The 16,249-nt window shown below is 48.8% G+C and overlaps 1 protein-coding gene across 2 annotated transcripts in view; it reads left to right on the top strand.

Moving 5' to 3' along the window:
- The window catches only part of inppl1b (inositol polyphosphate phosphatase-like 1b), a 33,590-nt gene extending 18,380 nt beyond the window's left edge, over positions 1-15,210 (top strand). The window contains exons 10-27 of one of the 2 annotated variants that reach the window (XM_061234218.1): positions 384-484; positions 846-948; positions 1,526-1,677; positions 2,278-2,395; positions 3,429-3,525; positions 4,072-4,210; positions 4,464-4,563; positions 4,952-5,040; positions 6,681-6,762; positions 7,370-7,459; positions 8,664-8,777; positions 8,896-8,984; positions 9,590-9,677; positions 9,871-10,026; positions 10,347-10,428; positions 11,371-12,175; positions 13,206-13,321; positions 14,459-15,210. In XM_061234218.1, coding sequence (XP_061090202.1) covers positions 384-484; positions 846-948; positions 1,526-1,677; positions 2,278-2,395; positions 3,429-3,525; positions 4,072-4,210; positions 4,464-4,563; positions 4,952-5,040; positions 6,681-6,762; positions 7,370-7,459; positions 8,664-8,777; positions 8,896-8,984; positions 9,590-9,677; positions 9,871-10,026; positions 10,347-10,428; positions 11,371-12,175; positions 13,206-13,321; positions 14,459-14,552 — 2,615 coding nt within the window. In that variant the 3' untranslated portion in view covers positions 14,553-15,210. Of the gene's footprint in view, positions 1-383; positions 485-845; positions 949-1,525; positions 1,723-2,277; positions 2,396-3,428; positions 3,526-4,071; positions 4,211-4,463; positions 4,564-4,951; positions 5,041-6,680; positions 6,763-7,369; positions 7,460-8,663; positions 8,778-8,895; positions 8,985-9,589; positions 9,678-9,870; positions 10,027-10,346; positions 10,429-11,370; positions 12,176-13,205; positions 13,322-14,458 lie in introns of both variants that reach the window. The other variant, XM_061234216.1, reaches the window with a different exon arrangement.
- Positions 15,211-16,249: the final 1,039 nt, after the last annotated feature.

Genomic DNA, 16,249 nt, shown 5'->3' with positions numbered 1-16,249 from the left:
TGTGTGTGTGTGTGTGTGTGTTTATGTGTGTGTGTGTGTGTGTGTATGCTGTATGTGTGTGTATGTGTGTGTGTGTTTATGTGTGTGTGTGTGTGTGTGTATGCTGTATGTGTGTGTGTATGTGTGTGTGTGTGTGTGTGTGTGTGTGTGTGTATGTGTGTGTGTGTGTGTGTGTGTGTTTATGTGTGTGTGTGTGTGTGTGTGTGTGTGTGTGTGTGTGTGTGTATGTGTGTGTGTGTGTGTGTGTGTGTGTGTTTATGTGTGTGTGTGTGTGTGTGTGTATGCTGTATGTGTGTGTGTATGTGTGTGTGTTTGTGTGTGTGTGTATGTTTGTGTGTGTGTATGCTGTATGTTTGTGTGTGTGTGTGTGTGTGTGCTGTCAGTCCTGCAGCTGGTGAAGTTCCAGGGCGGTCCAGCGAGGCTGCGCATGGTGGTGGACAGCCACAGGAAGGCCCCGCGGGAGCTGCAGTTCGAGAGCACTAGGGTGAGCGTGGGGCTGCCACACCATCAGCGCTATAACCGGGCCAAATCCCCCCCTTCCTCTCTGACACACTCCTCATCAATCAACGTATTTCCTGTGGTGACAGTGGGTTGTTGCCAGCCTCCTCCTCAGGTTGTGTTTGAGTACTGAGAGCCTTCCTCTATGACACACTCTTTATTAATGAGCTAATTTCCTGTGCTGCCAGGCTCCGCCTCCTCAGGTTGTGTTAGAGCACTGAGAGCCTTCCTCTATGACACAGTCTTCATGAATGAGCTCATTTCCTGTGGTGTCAGTGGGCTGTTGCCAGGCTCCTCCTCAGGTTGTGTTTGCGTACTGAGAGCCTTCCTCTCCTCCTCTGCTTCAGAAGCAGGAAGCCTTCTGCCAGCTGCTCCAGCTGATGAAGACCAGGCACTCCCAGATGAGCCAACCGGATGTCATCTCTGTGTTCGTGGGCAGCTGGAACATGGGTACCTCAGCTCTGTGCTGCTCCAGTAACCCACTAAACCCTAACTCCACTCACACACACACACACACACACACACACACACACACACACACACACACACACACACATACACCTCAGCTCTGTGCTGCTCCAGTAACCACTAAACCCTAACCCTAACCCCCCCCACACACACACACACACTCTCACACACACACATACACATACACACACACACACACACACTCACACACATACACATACACACACACACACATACACACACACACACTCACACTCACACACACACATACACACTCACACACACCTCAACACTGTGCTGCTCCAGTAACCACTAAACCCTAACCCTAACCCCCCACACACACACACACACACACACACTCTCACACTCTCACACACACACATACACATACACACACACACACACACACACACTCACACACACACACACACACACACCTCAGCACTGTGCTGCTCCAGTTCCCCTGTCACGGTCCCCGGGGACAGAGAACAGCAGGTTTTCCACGCTCTATGCCCCTGGCAGTGTGTAACGCCCTCACCTCCTCCTGTTTTGGGTGCAGGTGGCTCCCCGCCTCCCCGCAGCCTGCAGTCCTGGGTCACGTGCCAGGGCCTCGGCCGGGTCCTGGACGAGACGACGGCGGCGCTCCCGCACGACGTGTACGCGGTGGGCACGCAGGAGAGCACGCAGGGCGAGAGGGAGTGGGTCGAGCAGGTCAAGGCCACGCTCCGGAGCGTCACGCACATCGACTTCAAACTGGTCAGCGGGAGGAAATTCACCTTTTAACTGACATTACATTACGTTACATTGCATTACAGGCATTTTGCAGAAACTCTTATCCAGAGCGACGTACAAGAAAGTGCATAACCATAACATAAATAATATAAATAAGAGAAATACCTTACGCAATTATGTAATGTAATTAGTTATTACATTTCGCAGTACAAAATGTTCTGCGGTCACATAGGTCTCAACATCAACAGTGAGTTGATTCTTCAAAGCTGGAGCCCTGCAAAGAAAGCTTGTCTGAAAAAGTGTTTTTGTCTTGTAATGAGACTTAAAATCTTACTTTTTTCTCTCAAGTAGAAAATATTAGCTTGTTTTAAGTTGCTGTTTGCTTGATAAGTTATATTTTCTTACCCCATTGGAAAATCTTGAAATAAGTAAAACTGTCTCACTCATTCACAATATTTTTGTAAATTTTTTCTTAGCAAAAAACTAATAAATAAGATTATAGGTCAAAATATTAGACTTGAGAATGACATTTTCTTTAGTTTTTTGCAGTCAGCGTGTGTTTGTGTTTGTGTCCTGCAGGTGGCGCTCCAGTCCCTGTGGAACCTCAGGCTGGCTGTGTTCGTGCGGCCGGAGCACGAGACGCGCATCTGTCACGTCAGCACAGCGAGCGTGAAGACCGGCCTGGCCAACCCTCTGGGTACGAGCCGCAGCCGCGCGCTCCGTTAGCACGCTTCCTCCGTTAGCACTCTTCCTCCGTTAGCACGCTTCCACCGTTAGCACGCTTCCTCCGTTAGCACGCTTCCTCCGTTAGCACGCTTCCTCAATTAGCACGCTTCCTCCGTTAGCACGCTTCCTCCATTAGCACTCTTCCTCCGTTAGCACTCTTCCTCCGTTAGCACGCTTCCTCCGTTAGCACGCTTCCTCCGTTAGCACTCTTCCTCCGTTAGCACGCTTCCTCCGTTAGCACGCTTCCTCCGTTAGCACTCTTCCTCCGTTAGCACGCTTCCTCCGTTAGCACTCTTCCTCCAGTAGCACGCTTCCTCTATTAGCACTCTTCCTCAATTAGCACGCTTCCTCAATTAGCACGCTTCCTCCATTAGCACGCTTCCTCCATTAGCACTCTTCCTCCAGTAGCACGCTTCCTCAATTAGCACGCTTCCTCAATTAGCACGCTTCCTCCGTTAGCACGCTTCCTCCATTAGCACTCTTCCTCCAGTAGCACGCTTCCTCAATTAGCACGCTTCCTCCGTTAGCACGCTTCCTCCGTTAGCACTCTTCCTCCAGTAGCACGCTTCCTCCATTAGCACTCTTTCTCAATTAGCACGCTTCCTCCGTTAGCACGCTTCCTCCATTAGCACTCTTCCTCCGTTAGCACGCTTCCTCAATTAGCACGCTTCCTCCGTTAGCACGCTTCCTCCGTTAGCACTCTTCCTCCGTTAGCACGCTTCCTCCATTAGCACTCTTCCTCCAGTAGCACGCTTCCTCCATTAGCACTCTTCCTCCATTAGCACGCTTCCTCAATTAGCACTCTTCCTGCGTTAGCACTCTTCCTCCATTAGCACTCTTCCTCCGTTAGCACTCTTCCTCCGTTTTCTATTGGGAGACCGACGCGTACATTTACGCTTGGCCAATTTCCGGACGCAGCGGACGTTTTTTGATGAGGGCAAAAACTTACAATGGGGCTCTGACGAAAATGACTGTGATTTAAGCCTCTGTTTCCATGGTTACAGGAAACAAGGGGGCAGTGGGGGTTTCCTTCCTGTTCAATGGCACCTCTTTCGGCTTTGTCAACTGCCATCTGACCTCAGGCAGTGAGAAAATCCTCAGGTATGCACGGCGCACCGAGTACACTTTTAGCTCTTGTGCAGGTTCTGGGCGTTCAAGGTCGGCTAAGATGGCAGCAGACTGATTGCTGACAGTCTGGGTCAGACCCAGTTATCGCGTGCGTGTGTCTCTTTGTGTGCGTGTGAATCAGTGTGAGCGTGTGCCTGTGTGAGCATGTCTGTATGTGCCTATATGAATTCTGTCTGTATTCTGCGTCCGTATGCGTAGGCGTGCAGGAGAGGGAGGTTCTGAGAATGTGTGCTTGGCAACGTGTCTTCGCGACAGCAGTGTGCCTTAAGCCCTAGCTTTGTGGTTTAGGTAAATGACTGGGACACGCAAGGTCGGTGGTTCGAATCCCAGTGTAGCCACAATAAGATCCGCACAGGCGTTGGGCCCTTGAGCAAGGCCCTTAACCCTGCACTGCTCCAGGGGAGGATTGTCTCCTGCTTAGTCTAATCAACTGTACATCGCTCTGGATAAGAGCGTCTGCCAAATGCCAATAAATGTAATGTAATGTAATGTACAGCCCGGCTCTGTGTATCCGCTCAGGCGGAACCAGAACTTCCAGGACATTCTGCGCCTGCTCTCCCTGGGAGACAGGCAGCTCAGTGCGTTCGACATCAGCCTGCGGTTCACACACCTCTTCTGGTGCGGAGACCTCAACTACCGACTGGACCTGGACGTGCAGGTACATCAGATCAGGTCAAAACAAGTAACTGAGCAGTGGTGCCTCCCATTTCTCAACTCCCTGCAAAATGAAAAATGAAACTGTCCCCAATTTAAGTGAACCGAACCCCCCAGGCACAAGCGCTGCGATTGGTTGACCAGACATCTGAGTGTGCTGGCTTGTCTACAGCTGCATTGATTAGACGGTCGTGCCACAAATTCTTGTCAATTCCCCTCTACTCATGTGCCGCTCACCTCACCGGCGCCCCCTGCAGGACATTCTCAGACACGTCTCCAAGAGGGAGTTCACCGACCTGATGTGCGCCGACCAGCTGACCCGCGAACGGCACAAGAGGAAGGCCTTCCTTAACTTCAGTACGTATGGACCTCCCTTCCCTCCGTGAGCGCAGTCGCGGACACGCCAGGGACCCGGTGGAGAGCACCTTCTCCTTAGAGCTCCGGGCAAAAACTGCTCTGCTGCGGTCTGTAGCGTAGTGGTTAAGGTGCATGACTGGGACCCGCGAGGTCGGCGGTTCAGTTCCACAATAGCCAATAGCCACAGTAGCCACAATAAGATCCACACAGCCGTTGGGCCCTTGAGCAAGGCCCTTAACCCCGCATTGGGGGATTGTTTCCTGTTTAGTCTAATCAACTGTACGTCGCTCTGGATAAGGGTTGGCCAGCCCTGACCCGCGTACTTGTCCTGTCCTCTTGGATTTTTCGTCTAGCCTTGCTGAGCCCTCTCTGTGTTCTCCCTGTGCAGATGAAGAGCAGATTTTGTTTCCTCCCACCTATCGCTACGAGCGAGGCTCCAGGGACTGCTACCTGTGGCAGAAGTACAAGACCACAGGGGTGAGGCTAATTCTCCAGGGTAACATCACATTTTCTGTTTCCCAGAACGTTTCTGGAAAGGTATGCACTCGGTCACTTGATTAGGTTGACCTGTACGCCAGCTTGTTCATGCAGTGGTATGCAGAAGAGCATCTCTGAACACACAACGCCTCATAACTCTAAGTGGTTAGGCTACAGCAGTAGAAGTCTAAAAAATAAGTCTAAAAACTACCGAATAAAGTGCTCGGTGAATGTATTTTCTGGGTTCCTGGATATCCATTGAACTTCACAAGTCACATGGAACATAGCGAGAAGGGTCTTAGAATGTTATTAGATTTAGCTTTTCCAGTTAAAATGAGAATTTGAAGCGTAAATGGCCATTCACGTTTTACTGGCTCAGTTAAACAATTCTGGGATTTGAGGGCCGGTATTTGGGGGTTGGGGGTGAGGGATCAGGGGAGGTTTTTGTGGTCACCGGGTAAGGGGCAATGTTGTAAATAGCTTACATTGCATGCTTGTTTTGGTGACTGTGGCAATTGAGTGAAAGACACTGTCCCACACAGCGATGTGAAGCGTATGAGTTCCAACTGCGTGACAGGCATAGCATGGCTTATTGGTCGCAATCCTGCTTTCGTTCTGTTGTTGAGCTCTAAAAATAAGCACTTCGCTCAGCCCTGCTTCGATGCTGTCAAAGTGGCCTGCGGTGGAGCCAGTGGGGTTTAGGTGGGGTGTGGGCCGTCTGAAAGTACAGCTGTCACGAGATCCTGAAATAGGCTGAGGAATGGTCTCACGTGTAGAAGGCATGTGTAAGAGGAGACGCAGTGATGACGTCATGAAGCGCCGCATGTTTCAGAGATGCACTGACACTGCATGTTGTGACCGTAATGAATCCCTCTGGTTGTGTTCAGCTCTGCGTTAGGGCCCCAGACCTGGGTCAAAATCATTGTTTGATGCACTTTAAGCCTCTAAACATGTAACCGGCACATTATTGACAATGTAAGGGAAATAGTGTTATCTTTCAGTTAGTAACACAAAGTGAGTTTTGCACTGCAAAATATCAGGGATCTGTAAAAGTTGTATATTTAAAAATACAACATAAGGCATTCACATTTAGGCATCTAGCCAATCCTCAGAACCTGAGTAGCATACAACATATGATTAAAAACTTTAGCCAAGCATAAACATGTTTTTTGAATTCCTGAAGTATGGCTTTGGCGTGGGTCTGCCCTAAACCTCCCAGTATGACAGCAGGTCTGCGTCTCTAGGTGAGGGTGACCGGGTGCTGTGTCTGCCCTAAACCCCAGTATGACAGCAGCTCTGTGTCTCTAGGTGAGGGTGAACGTGCCCTCTTGGTGTGACTGGGTGCTGTGTCTGCCCTAAGCCCCAGTATTACAGCAGCTCTGTGTCTCTAGGTGAGGGTGAACGTGCCCTCTTGGTGTGACTGGGTGCTGTGTCTGTCCTAAGCCCCAGTATGACAGCAGGTCTGTGTCTCTAGGTGAGGGTGAACGTGCCCTCTTGGTGTGACCGGGTGCTGTGTCTGTCCTAAGCCCCAGTATGACAGCAGCTCTGTGTCTCTAGGTGAGGGTGAACGTGCCCTCTTGGTGTGACCGGGTGCTGTGTCTGCCCTAAGCCCCAGTATGACAGCAGGTCTGTGTCTCTAGGTGAGGGTGAACGTGCCCTCTTGGTGTGACCGGGTGCTGTGGAGGTCCTACCCTGAGACACACATCAGCTGCACCTCTTACGGTGGGTACCAGCGCCATCGGCTCTCTTAGAACACCTATACAGAGAGGCTTAATGTGTGGGGGAATGCATGTGGGGGGAGTCTTTAGTCACAGTCACTTCAAGTAAAACCTATTTTTAAAACGGCGGCTAGAATAGATAACACACTGCACTTAGAGTCTGATTATCTACTTCTGCAGCCTGGTTTGTGGAGTGTATTTCTAACCACATTCCCCTTACACTTACAAAAAGATAAGATCTGCAAAACACAATACGATCATTTTGTTCTGACTGTGCAGTTTCCTGTAACATAGTTCAATTTTACAGAAACGTACCACCCTAACAATTTATCTTCTACATCTTTTGAACCAGGACGGAGTTGCACAGCTTTCTGACTTTCAAGAATAAAGCGAGGTTACTATAATTATAGCTACACGAGGAACGAGAATGGGAAATTGAACTGAGGAAGTCGTGCAATTATTTGTTCAGTTACGGTGCAGACACATTTCCTCTCTTTATGTGGTACAATGCAGTTCACTATCAATTAAAATAGTGCTGATGAAATCGCGTCTGTAAGCTGTTAATAATCTTGATGTTCTTGGCACATTTGGTGATCTTTGTGTTCCTTCAGGCTGCACTGATGACATCATCACCAGTGACCACTCACCTGTCTTTGCAACATTCCAAGTCGGGGTGACATCACAGTTTATTTCCAAGTCAGGTGAGTTTAGGGGGTAAGTAATGTGGCTGGGATCTTTTCATGACCTCAACCTGCCCACAGCCTTGGTCAAGTGTTTAGCTAAATTATATTTTTGCAATTTGATATATTATCTCAGTTCCTTAGCTAAATGTCACAGGAATACCTTTGTTGATTTAGCCAAGTGAACCAATTTGATTTAGTGATCGAGTTACTGTCTGCATTCCCGATTGGTGGGAACCTCACACAAAAATTAACAAGTGCAATTTGTATTATTTCAAGTCAAATAAAAAAATTGTCACAAGACATCCACCACGCTCAAGATGGCTATTTACTTCAAATGGCTGTCTGTTTTATTGTTTTTAATTTCCTTTTATTTACTCAATATTCATTTATTTGTCATTGTATATTCATGTATTTGTTTGTATGTATGGGGCAATGTAGTCTTTCAAAGGAAGTACATATTTATATTGACATGGCTCAGATCCCTATCTTAGGGGAAGCCCAGATCCCTATCTTAGGGGAAGCTCAGATCCCTATCTTAGGGGAATTAGCTGGTTTTAAATCACAAGTTGTTAGTATATTTATATACAGTACATGACTTTGTGCTCTGACCTGTAGCACTGACCAAAGACAAGCTTGGTCATAACAACATCTGCACCAGCATTCAAAGCAAATAAATAATAATAATGATATTATTCATAAATAAAAATAAATAATAACATTTCAGAGGCAGTGCATGTGTCTAAAGTGGACCATTAATACTAATGACAGCGTATTAAACTGTACCCAGCATACAAACAGAGGAATACATTGATTACTAAATCCAGCTGTGGCCTGGCAGAGCATACCCTGGATTTGTATAGCAGCTGCTGCATCATTAAATCCACCCCGACTGGGCGACATGCCTGTTCATTCTCGTATATATATACAAGATTGGATCATTGCCATTGTTTCAAAAGCAGATGTATTGTGTTGTCGCTCACAACTTAAAAATGTATTTCTGTGGAAAGAACGGTCTTACATGATATCACACGCATGCTGTCTACGAGGCGCTGGAGGCATGCCCAGGCGTAACAGGTGAAAGCCGCGTAATAGCTGTTAAAGTTTTGGCTGACTTTAAAGGTCAGCTTCTTTCCTGCATAAAGCCAGGTGAACACTGAGCTAGTGCACCCGCCCCGTGGCTCTGAAAAACGTGTCTGTCCTGCCTTTTTCTTCCCTGACACAGACCCGGGGTCGAGCGGGGAAAAGGCCTGGATCGAGTTAGAGGGCATCGAGGCGATCGTGAAGACGTCCAGCAAAGCCAAGTTCTTCATTGAGTTCCACTCATACTGCTTTGAAGGCATTAATCCCTCGATTCGTTTGCTCATCCATGCGTTCATCCATTCATTGATTCATTCGTTCATTCATTCAGGGCTTCCCAAACGAGACTTTGATAAGCTGCTTGTGTCCCGGCACAGAGTTCCGGCGTTCCAGTGAGAATGACTCACAGAGTTGTGAGGTGCCAGGGTTCCTGAAACTGGGCTGGTCCTCCAAGCAGATGCCTAAGGTGAGAGCCACTCTGCCCTGCCATCCAACTGACTCAGAGCCAGCCTCCATTAAAAACTGCGTTCATAACAAGTTTTGTCATGAAGTGCACGGGTGCACTCAGTGACCAGTTTATTAGGTAGACCTGTGCACCAGCTTGTTAATGCAAATATTTAATCAGCCAATCTTGTTGCAGCGACTAAATGCATATAAGCATGCAGACATGGTCAAGAGGTTCAGCTATTTTTCAGACAAAATGGCAGAATGGGGAAGAAATGTGATCTCAGTGACTTTGACCATGGAATGATTGTTAGTGCCAGACAGGGTGTTATGTCAGAAATTGCTGATCTCTGATTTTCACACACAACAGTTTCTAGAGTTTACAGAGATAGAAAGGTAGAAACAGACTTGGAAAAGGTTGATGCATTACAACATTGGTATGCAGAAGAGCATCTCTGAGTATACATTTCATATGTTGTTTAATAGTCACCAAGTCTAACTTTGAGCCAGTGGGCCGAATCAAGCTGAATACTCTCCATCCATTTTCTCCATTTCAATTTCTCTCTCTCTCTCTCTCTCTCTCTCTCTCTCTGTCTCTCTCTCTCTCGTGCTCTCTCTCTCTCACAGTTGGTCCCCATCATCTCAGACATGGAGCTTCTGCGGGACCAGCACCTGCTGTTGTCTGTCAAATCATGTGACGGGTTTGAGTCATACGGTGTGTGCCCATTCCCACCACTTCCTTCCATTTAAACAAATCCGTTCGGTTGAAGCCAATCTTTCTTATCGTCCTTTCTTCTCACTGCTGTCTGTGACCACGTTCGCCATAGTTATTTATCAACGGGTAACGGCTCGGAAGGGTCCGTTTTCATTGGAGAACGAAAAGCAGCGCTCCCTGTCGCCCCCTGCAGGCGAGTGCTGTGTGGCGTTGCGCTCCCTCGTCGGCGGCGCGTCGGAGCAGTTCGAGACGTTCCTGACCCACCGCGGGGAGGAGATGGGCTCCCTCCGGGGCCGGGTCCGGGCGCACGTGCCCAAGGACCGCCGTCGCACTCGAGAGAAGACCTACGGTGAGTCAGCTCTTCCCCCTACTCCCCCTCCTCTCCCTCTCTCCCCTCTCTCCCCTCTCCCTCCAACCCTACTCTCACATCTTTTCCTCGGTATTCTATGGCTATCCTCGCTTCCTCTTTCAGTTCCCTTACGAGTGACCACAGGCAGATGCATCCTTTGCCATCCAAGGCGGCATTTACGAACGCAAAAACAGCCACACTCAGTGATAGCGGCACAATTCTGCTGAGGAAGCTTAACTGGAGATGTTTCCTGTAAAATGTTTCTTGTTAATCACATGTTGTTATGCTATGGTCTAACGCGTATCTTCTGTCCGGTGCAGAATGGTTTTGTTTTGAGAAAGATGAAAAGGCCTCAGTGAAAGCTCATTTGCCGCCCCCAACGACAAGACCCCCCACCGCCCGGTGAGAAGTAACACAGAACACCTATGTCAAAAATACATTCATTATATATGTGCTGTATACTGTATGTCCATATATATGTGCTGTATACTGTAAGTCCATATATATGTGCTGTATACTGTATGTCCATATATATGTGCTGTATACTGTATGTCCATATATATGTGCTGTATACTGTAAGTCCATATATATGTACTGTATACTGTATGTCCATATATATGTGCTATATACTGTATGTCCATATATATGTACTGTATACTGTATGTCCATATATATGTGCTATATACTGTATGTCCATATATATGTGCTGTATACTGTATCTCCATATATATGTGCTGTATACTGTATGTCCATGAGTGTTATGCTGGAATTACTATGTTATATGTAAACAGTTTTGATGAGGGATGGGTCACGGACAACATGTTCATAAAAAAGTAAAAGTGAAAGTACAGTGAGTGAGTGATTCTGAATCATTGACACTGGGTTGTGTGTGTGTGTGTGTGTGTGTGTGTGTGCGCGTGCGTGGGTGTGTGTGTGCGCATGCGTGTGTGTGCGTGTGTGTGTGTGTGCTGCGTGCGCATGTGTGTGTTTGTGTGTGTGTGTGTGTGTGTGTTTGTGTGTGTATGTGTGTGTGTGTGCGCATGCGTGTGTGTGTATGTGTGCGTGTGCGTGTGCGTGTGTGTGTGTATGTGTGGGTGTGTGTGTGTTTGTGTGTGTGTGTTTGTGTGGGTGTGTGTGTGTTTGTGTGGGTGTGTGTGTGTTTGTGTGTGTGTGTGTGTGTGTGTGTTTGTGTGGGTGTGTGTATGTTTGTGTGTGTGTGCGTGTGTGTGTGTGTGTGTGCGCATGCGTCTGTGTGCGTGTGTGTGTGCGTGTGCGCGTGCGCGTGTGCGTGTGCGTGTGTGTGTGTGTGTGTTTTTCCTCCATCATGCCCTCCATCTGCTCCAGTGTTGCGGTGGCTCCGCCTACATCGGCCCCCAGCAGCTACACCAACCCGGCCTACTTCATCTTCGAGGGCGTGCCGGTCCTGCGCCGGGCCCCGGAGGTCCAGGCCCCCGGGCGCGACCCCCCGGTGGTCTGGGCCCGGGACTCAGTCCTGCAGCTGCCCCGGCTGCTGGGCCGCGGCCAGGAGGGGAAGGCCCCCCGGCGGTCCGACTTCACGGAGATCGAGATCCCGGGATGCCTCCCCCAGTTCCACGCTCTCAACGACCGCCCATGCCAACCCCAGCCTCAAGCCCTGCCCGGATCCTCCTACCAGCTCTTCCCTGCTCAGGACAAACCGCCAATAATCCATTCCCCGAAGGGGTCCCCAAACAGCAGCCTCCAGCCCAGGGAGCGAGCGCCCTGCAGGGACTCCCACGGAGACCAGAGGGGCGCGTACCTAAACCCCCCCGCCCTCGCCCGCGAGACCGCCCGCTTGTACAAGGAGACCTCCAGGAAGGACCATCCCAGAATGCACCAGGACCGGCCCCTATCTGTGCGCAAGGGGCCGCCCCTCTACCCCTACGTGTCCACCAGGGTGGCGCACTGCGTACCTCAGCCTGCCACGCCCTGGCCGCTGGAGGCGTCTCAGGTGGGACCACCTGGGGACAACTCCCTCACCGCCCTGCAGATCGCCAGGTCCCTCAGCGAGGTGGACTTCCTGCCGGCGGAAAGAGCTTTACCCGGCCCGCGGAAAGCCATTGGCCGACACAGAGACCTCGGGTACGATCTGTCTATCTCCACGGAGACGGCTTACTGCTGGGAGAAAGAGGTGAGGAAACTTGTCACGTCGATAAAACTATGAAATTAATCTTTCAGACAAGGCTGCTGAGTGAGGTTGTTTTCTTTCCTACCTTAGAATAGGCTGGTGACATTTTGATGGCAACATCCGTGGGTTGGTTAGAGTTATCCAGGAGACCTACAGTACGATTAGATATAGAGACAAGTGGATGAGTTTCTATTTAAACATAATCATGCTATTTTAAGTCATATTATGCATAGAGTCAAGTTAGTGGATTTAATGTGAAGCGCATTTGGGAAGACAGGTGGGAGTCTAACTAAATATACAGGTAACTGCCAAAATAAAGTGAACACATTTGGTTCTAAAGTGCACTTATGGTGCGTCGACAACACGGTGATCCCCGGGTTAATTCAGCTATTACATTACATTAATGGCATTTTGGCAGACGCTCTTATCCAGAGCGACGTACAGTTGATTAGACTAAGCAGGAGACAATCCTCCCCTGGAGCAATGCAGGGTTAAGGGCCTTGCTCAAGGGCCCAATGGCTGTGCGGATCTTATAGTGGCTAAACCGGGGATCAAACCACTGACCTTGGGGGTCCCAGTCATGTACCTTAACCACTACGCTACAGGCCTGCTCATGGTTGTGAATAAAAATTCTGGACAGGCCCAGTAGCCACTTAGCTTGACTGCCACAGATAGAAGAGGTCTCAGTGACTGTTTGAGTGACCCAGGTTGTTTGAGCGTGCTCAGCAGGACGGGTGAACTTGCTGATGTTTCCACAGGAAGTGTGGTTGAGTGTGGTTAAACTGATGCTGGTAAAGGCGTCATCAGCTAGGGGGAGCTGCGGTTGAAACCACCTTCCTCACCTGAGGTGGCCTGACATTGGTTTGAGATTCCGGGCGAAACTCTGCCAAATTGATCGAGGGCATGAGGTGGCAGTTCACGAAGGGGGATACTATAGTTCGGCATGTCCACATATTTTGGGAGTTGCCCGTGTTTTCCTTGGCTGCCTGGCGCCAGGTATGAAACTGTCGTCATTGCCTCCCCCTCTCTGCAGGTGTCTGTATTGCACGGAGCCCCAGAGACAGTGCGGGAACTGCTGTGCACCCTGGGTCTACAGCGGTACACTCTGGGGCTCAGCCTGAACGGCTGGGATGACCTGGACTACTTCAGGTGCGAGGGCACTGGGAGGGGCTATCACCTTTGGCCAAATGCGTATCCGCATGTCACGCATAAACACCCTCCATCCATCCATCCATTATCTGAACCCGCTTATCCTGAACAGGGTCACAGGGGGGCTGGAGCCTATCCCAGCATACATTGGGCGAAAGGCAGGAATACACCCTGGACAGGTCGCCAGTCCATCGCAGGGCACACACACCATTCACTCACACACTCACACACTCATACCTACGGGCAATTTAGACTCTCCAATCAGCCTAACCTGCATGTCTTTGGACTGTGGGAGGAAACCGGAGTACCCGGAGGAAACCCACGCAGACACGGGGAGAACATGCAAACTCCGCACAGAGAGGCCCCGGCCGACCGGGATTCAAACCCAGGACCTCCTTGCTGTGAGGCGGCAGCGCTACCCACTGCACCATCCGTGCTGCCACACACATAAACACATTACATTATATTAATGGCGGACACTCTTATTCAGAGCGACGTACAACAAAGTGCAAAGTGAATACCCATAACCAGGGATAAGTGCGCTGAAAGACCCTAGAGGGAAGCACAATTTCAGCCGCTAAATACAGATGAATGATACATTAAAAGATGCGGTTTCCCTCTCTCTACATCAGGGGTGTCGTATCATAGCTGAAAAGGCCCAGTATGGGTGTAGGTGTGTTGTTTTAACCCTGCACAAAGGCACCCCCTTTCTGGATAAGATCGGACACCCCTGTTCTACGTTATTGTATTCATTTGTATTCATTTTAAAAGGAACACTAGTCACAAAAGAAATATAATCAGGTCACGTCACAAGGACAAATACAAGGGCATTGTAGTCTCCACCAAGTCTGCATCAGATTTAGGCCAAAAGGTGATTTGGTCTTTAACCCTCTAGCCGCCAGTAAATATTCTTGCATATATTTTTTTACCCAAGCAAAAAATCTCTTTCATATGATTGTTTGTAGATTGATGAAATGATTCATTGAAACTTGCCAGAGATCTACTGGTGTGCTTTTGTATATTCCCAGTAAGAGTTAACTAACTTTCCCTGAAGTTATCAGGGAAGCTACATTTAGCATACAGAACAGATCCATTGTTGAGGAGGGGACAAGTGCCTGACCCTCTGCTTCTCTCCAGTGGGATCACTGAGGAGGACCTCCTGGCAGCTGGGGTGACCAACCCCTCCCACCGCAGGAGGATTCTGGAGAACCTGCCCAGGATTTGGGATTGAGGGGGGCGGGGGGGGGTCCCCGGACTAGCCATGATGGCAATTGGGTCCAGGACAGCAGGATTAGGATGGACCAAGCAGGCCCGTGCAAAGACCAAGGAGAAGAGACTGGGCTGATCTGAGAGAACTGCCATCGCGGACCCAGACCTGAGAATATCCGCTGAACACCTCTCACGCTCCTGTGTTAGGGGGAAGGGGGATCGGCTTCTTTTTTTTGATCGTTTCTGAAATGTACTGCCTTTTTTTAACCATTGCAAAACAAAACCTTGGAAGTCTGATGATCACAAAACTGTGCGACTCGCTGACGTTAAAATCAAAAGTTGGGAAGCCCTACCCTTTCCTTTATGGTGGCCTTGACCTACTCATTTATCAGCCCGTGAACGCATAAGTCATTCAGTGAGGGTTCGATCGATGATGTATGTGTGGTGCGTCTGAAAATGTACACAGAAACAGTGAAGTCTGTTTCTTTTAACACAACTTCCGATGACTCATTCATCTCAACCTGGCTATTCTGTGAAGCAGATCAGAATTTGAATTCAGCAGAAGGTTGTATTTAGTAAAGATACAGATACTGCATCTATTACAGGTCTGTGTTCTCATTTGTTTTCACAACTTGGGCATACCTCCAAATCCGAACAATATAATTAAACATTCTATTGTACTTATGTGGTAAGCAGTTTTTTGACAGACCGTGACAAAAACTTTTTTATTTTCTTTAAGCACCATCAAACAGACAGTATTGTAAATTGTCATGGCTAATTTAGATTCACAGTCTATACCGTGAGCGCCATAAGCCTTGGGACAAAGAGTTTTTTTTATTAAAGAGTATTTTTATATATTCTGGGTTCAACTATGTAGAAATTACAGCACATTTTATACATAGTGTAACATTTTACACATGCCCATTTCAGGGCGACAGGGCTTCACAGGTTTATCCGGTGAGTCAGATGTGCTCTAACCCTTCCTTAGTGCAGGTGTAGGAACGCCTTCAGTATCTAGTCTTGATTCTAGGTTTTGATTTCCTTTGGAGTCTGTTAATGGCATTTGTGCCACAGCTGTTCCAATCAAGGTCAAGGAAGCCATTATGAGGCTGAGAAATTAATGAGAAAATTGGCTTCCTTGACTCCTATATATCCACACACACACACACACACGCACGCGCACACGCACACGCACACACACACACACACACACACACACACGCACAACTGTGTGTTCTTTTTTCAGATCAGTACTTATGCCTGTATAATTCACACACATACGGCCGCAGTTCTATGTTCTGGTCAGTCGACTCAACAGTAAAAAGCAGTTGTGGTGACTCCCCCAGTACGAGTCATCGTGACCTCAGCTCCTCAACTTCCCGCTGTGAGTGAGCTTCCTGTATTTGGTTTCACTCGGTACCAGAGTACCAGGGGTCAGACTAAATCTGACCTTTTAAAATGCACACTTTTAAAAATGCACACAGACAACACCTTCATCTTTTACACTAATAACACTGAAGCCACACCTTATTAACTCACACTCCTTCGCATTGTATCATGGCTGCGACTCACCATGTGGGTGGCCTGTGGTGTAATCCTTAAAGTGCATGACTGGGACACGCAAGGTCGCTGGTTCGATCCCCGGTGCAGCCACAACGAGATCCGCGCAGTCACTGGGCCCTTGAGCGAGGCCCTCAACCCTGCATTGCTCCAGGGGAG

This window comes from Conger conger, chromosome 3, assembly GCF_963514075.1.
Source record: "Conger conger chromosome 3, fConCon1.1, whole genome shotgun sequence".
Taxonomy (NCBI): Eukaryota; Metazoa; Chordata; class Actinopteri; order Anguilliformes; family Congridae; genus Conger; species Conger conger.
The sequence above is the reverse complement of the archived record's forward strand: the minus strand, read 5'-3'. Positions and strand labels throughout refer to the sequence as shown.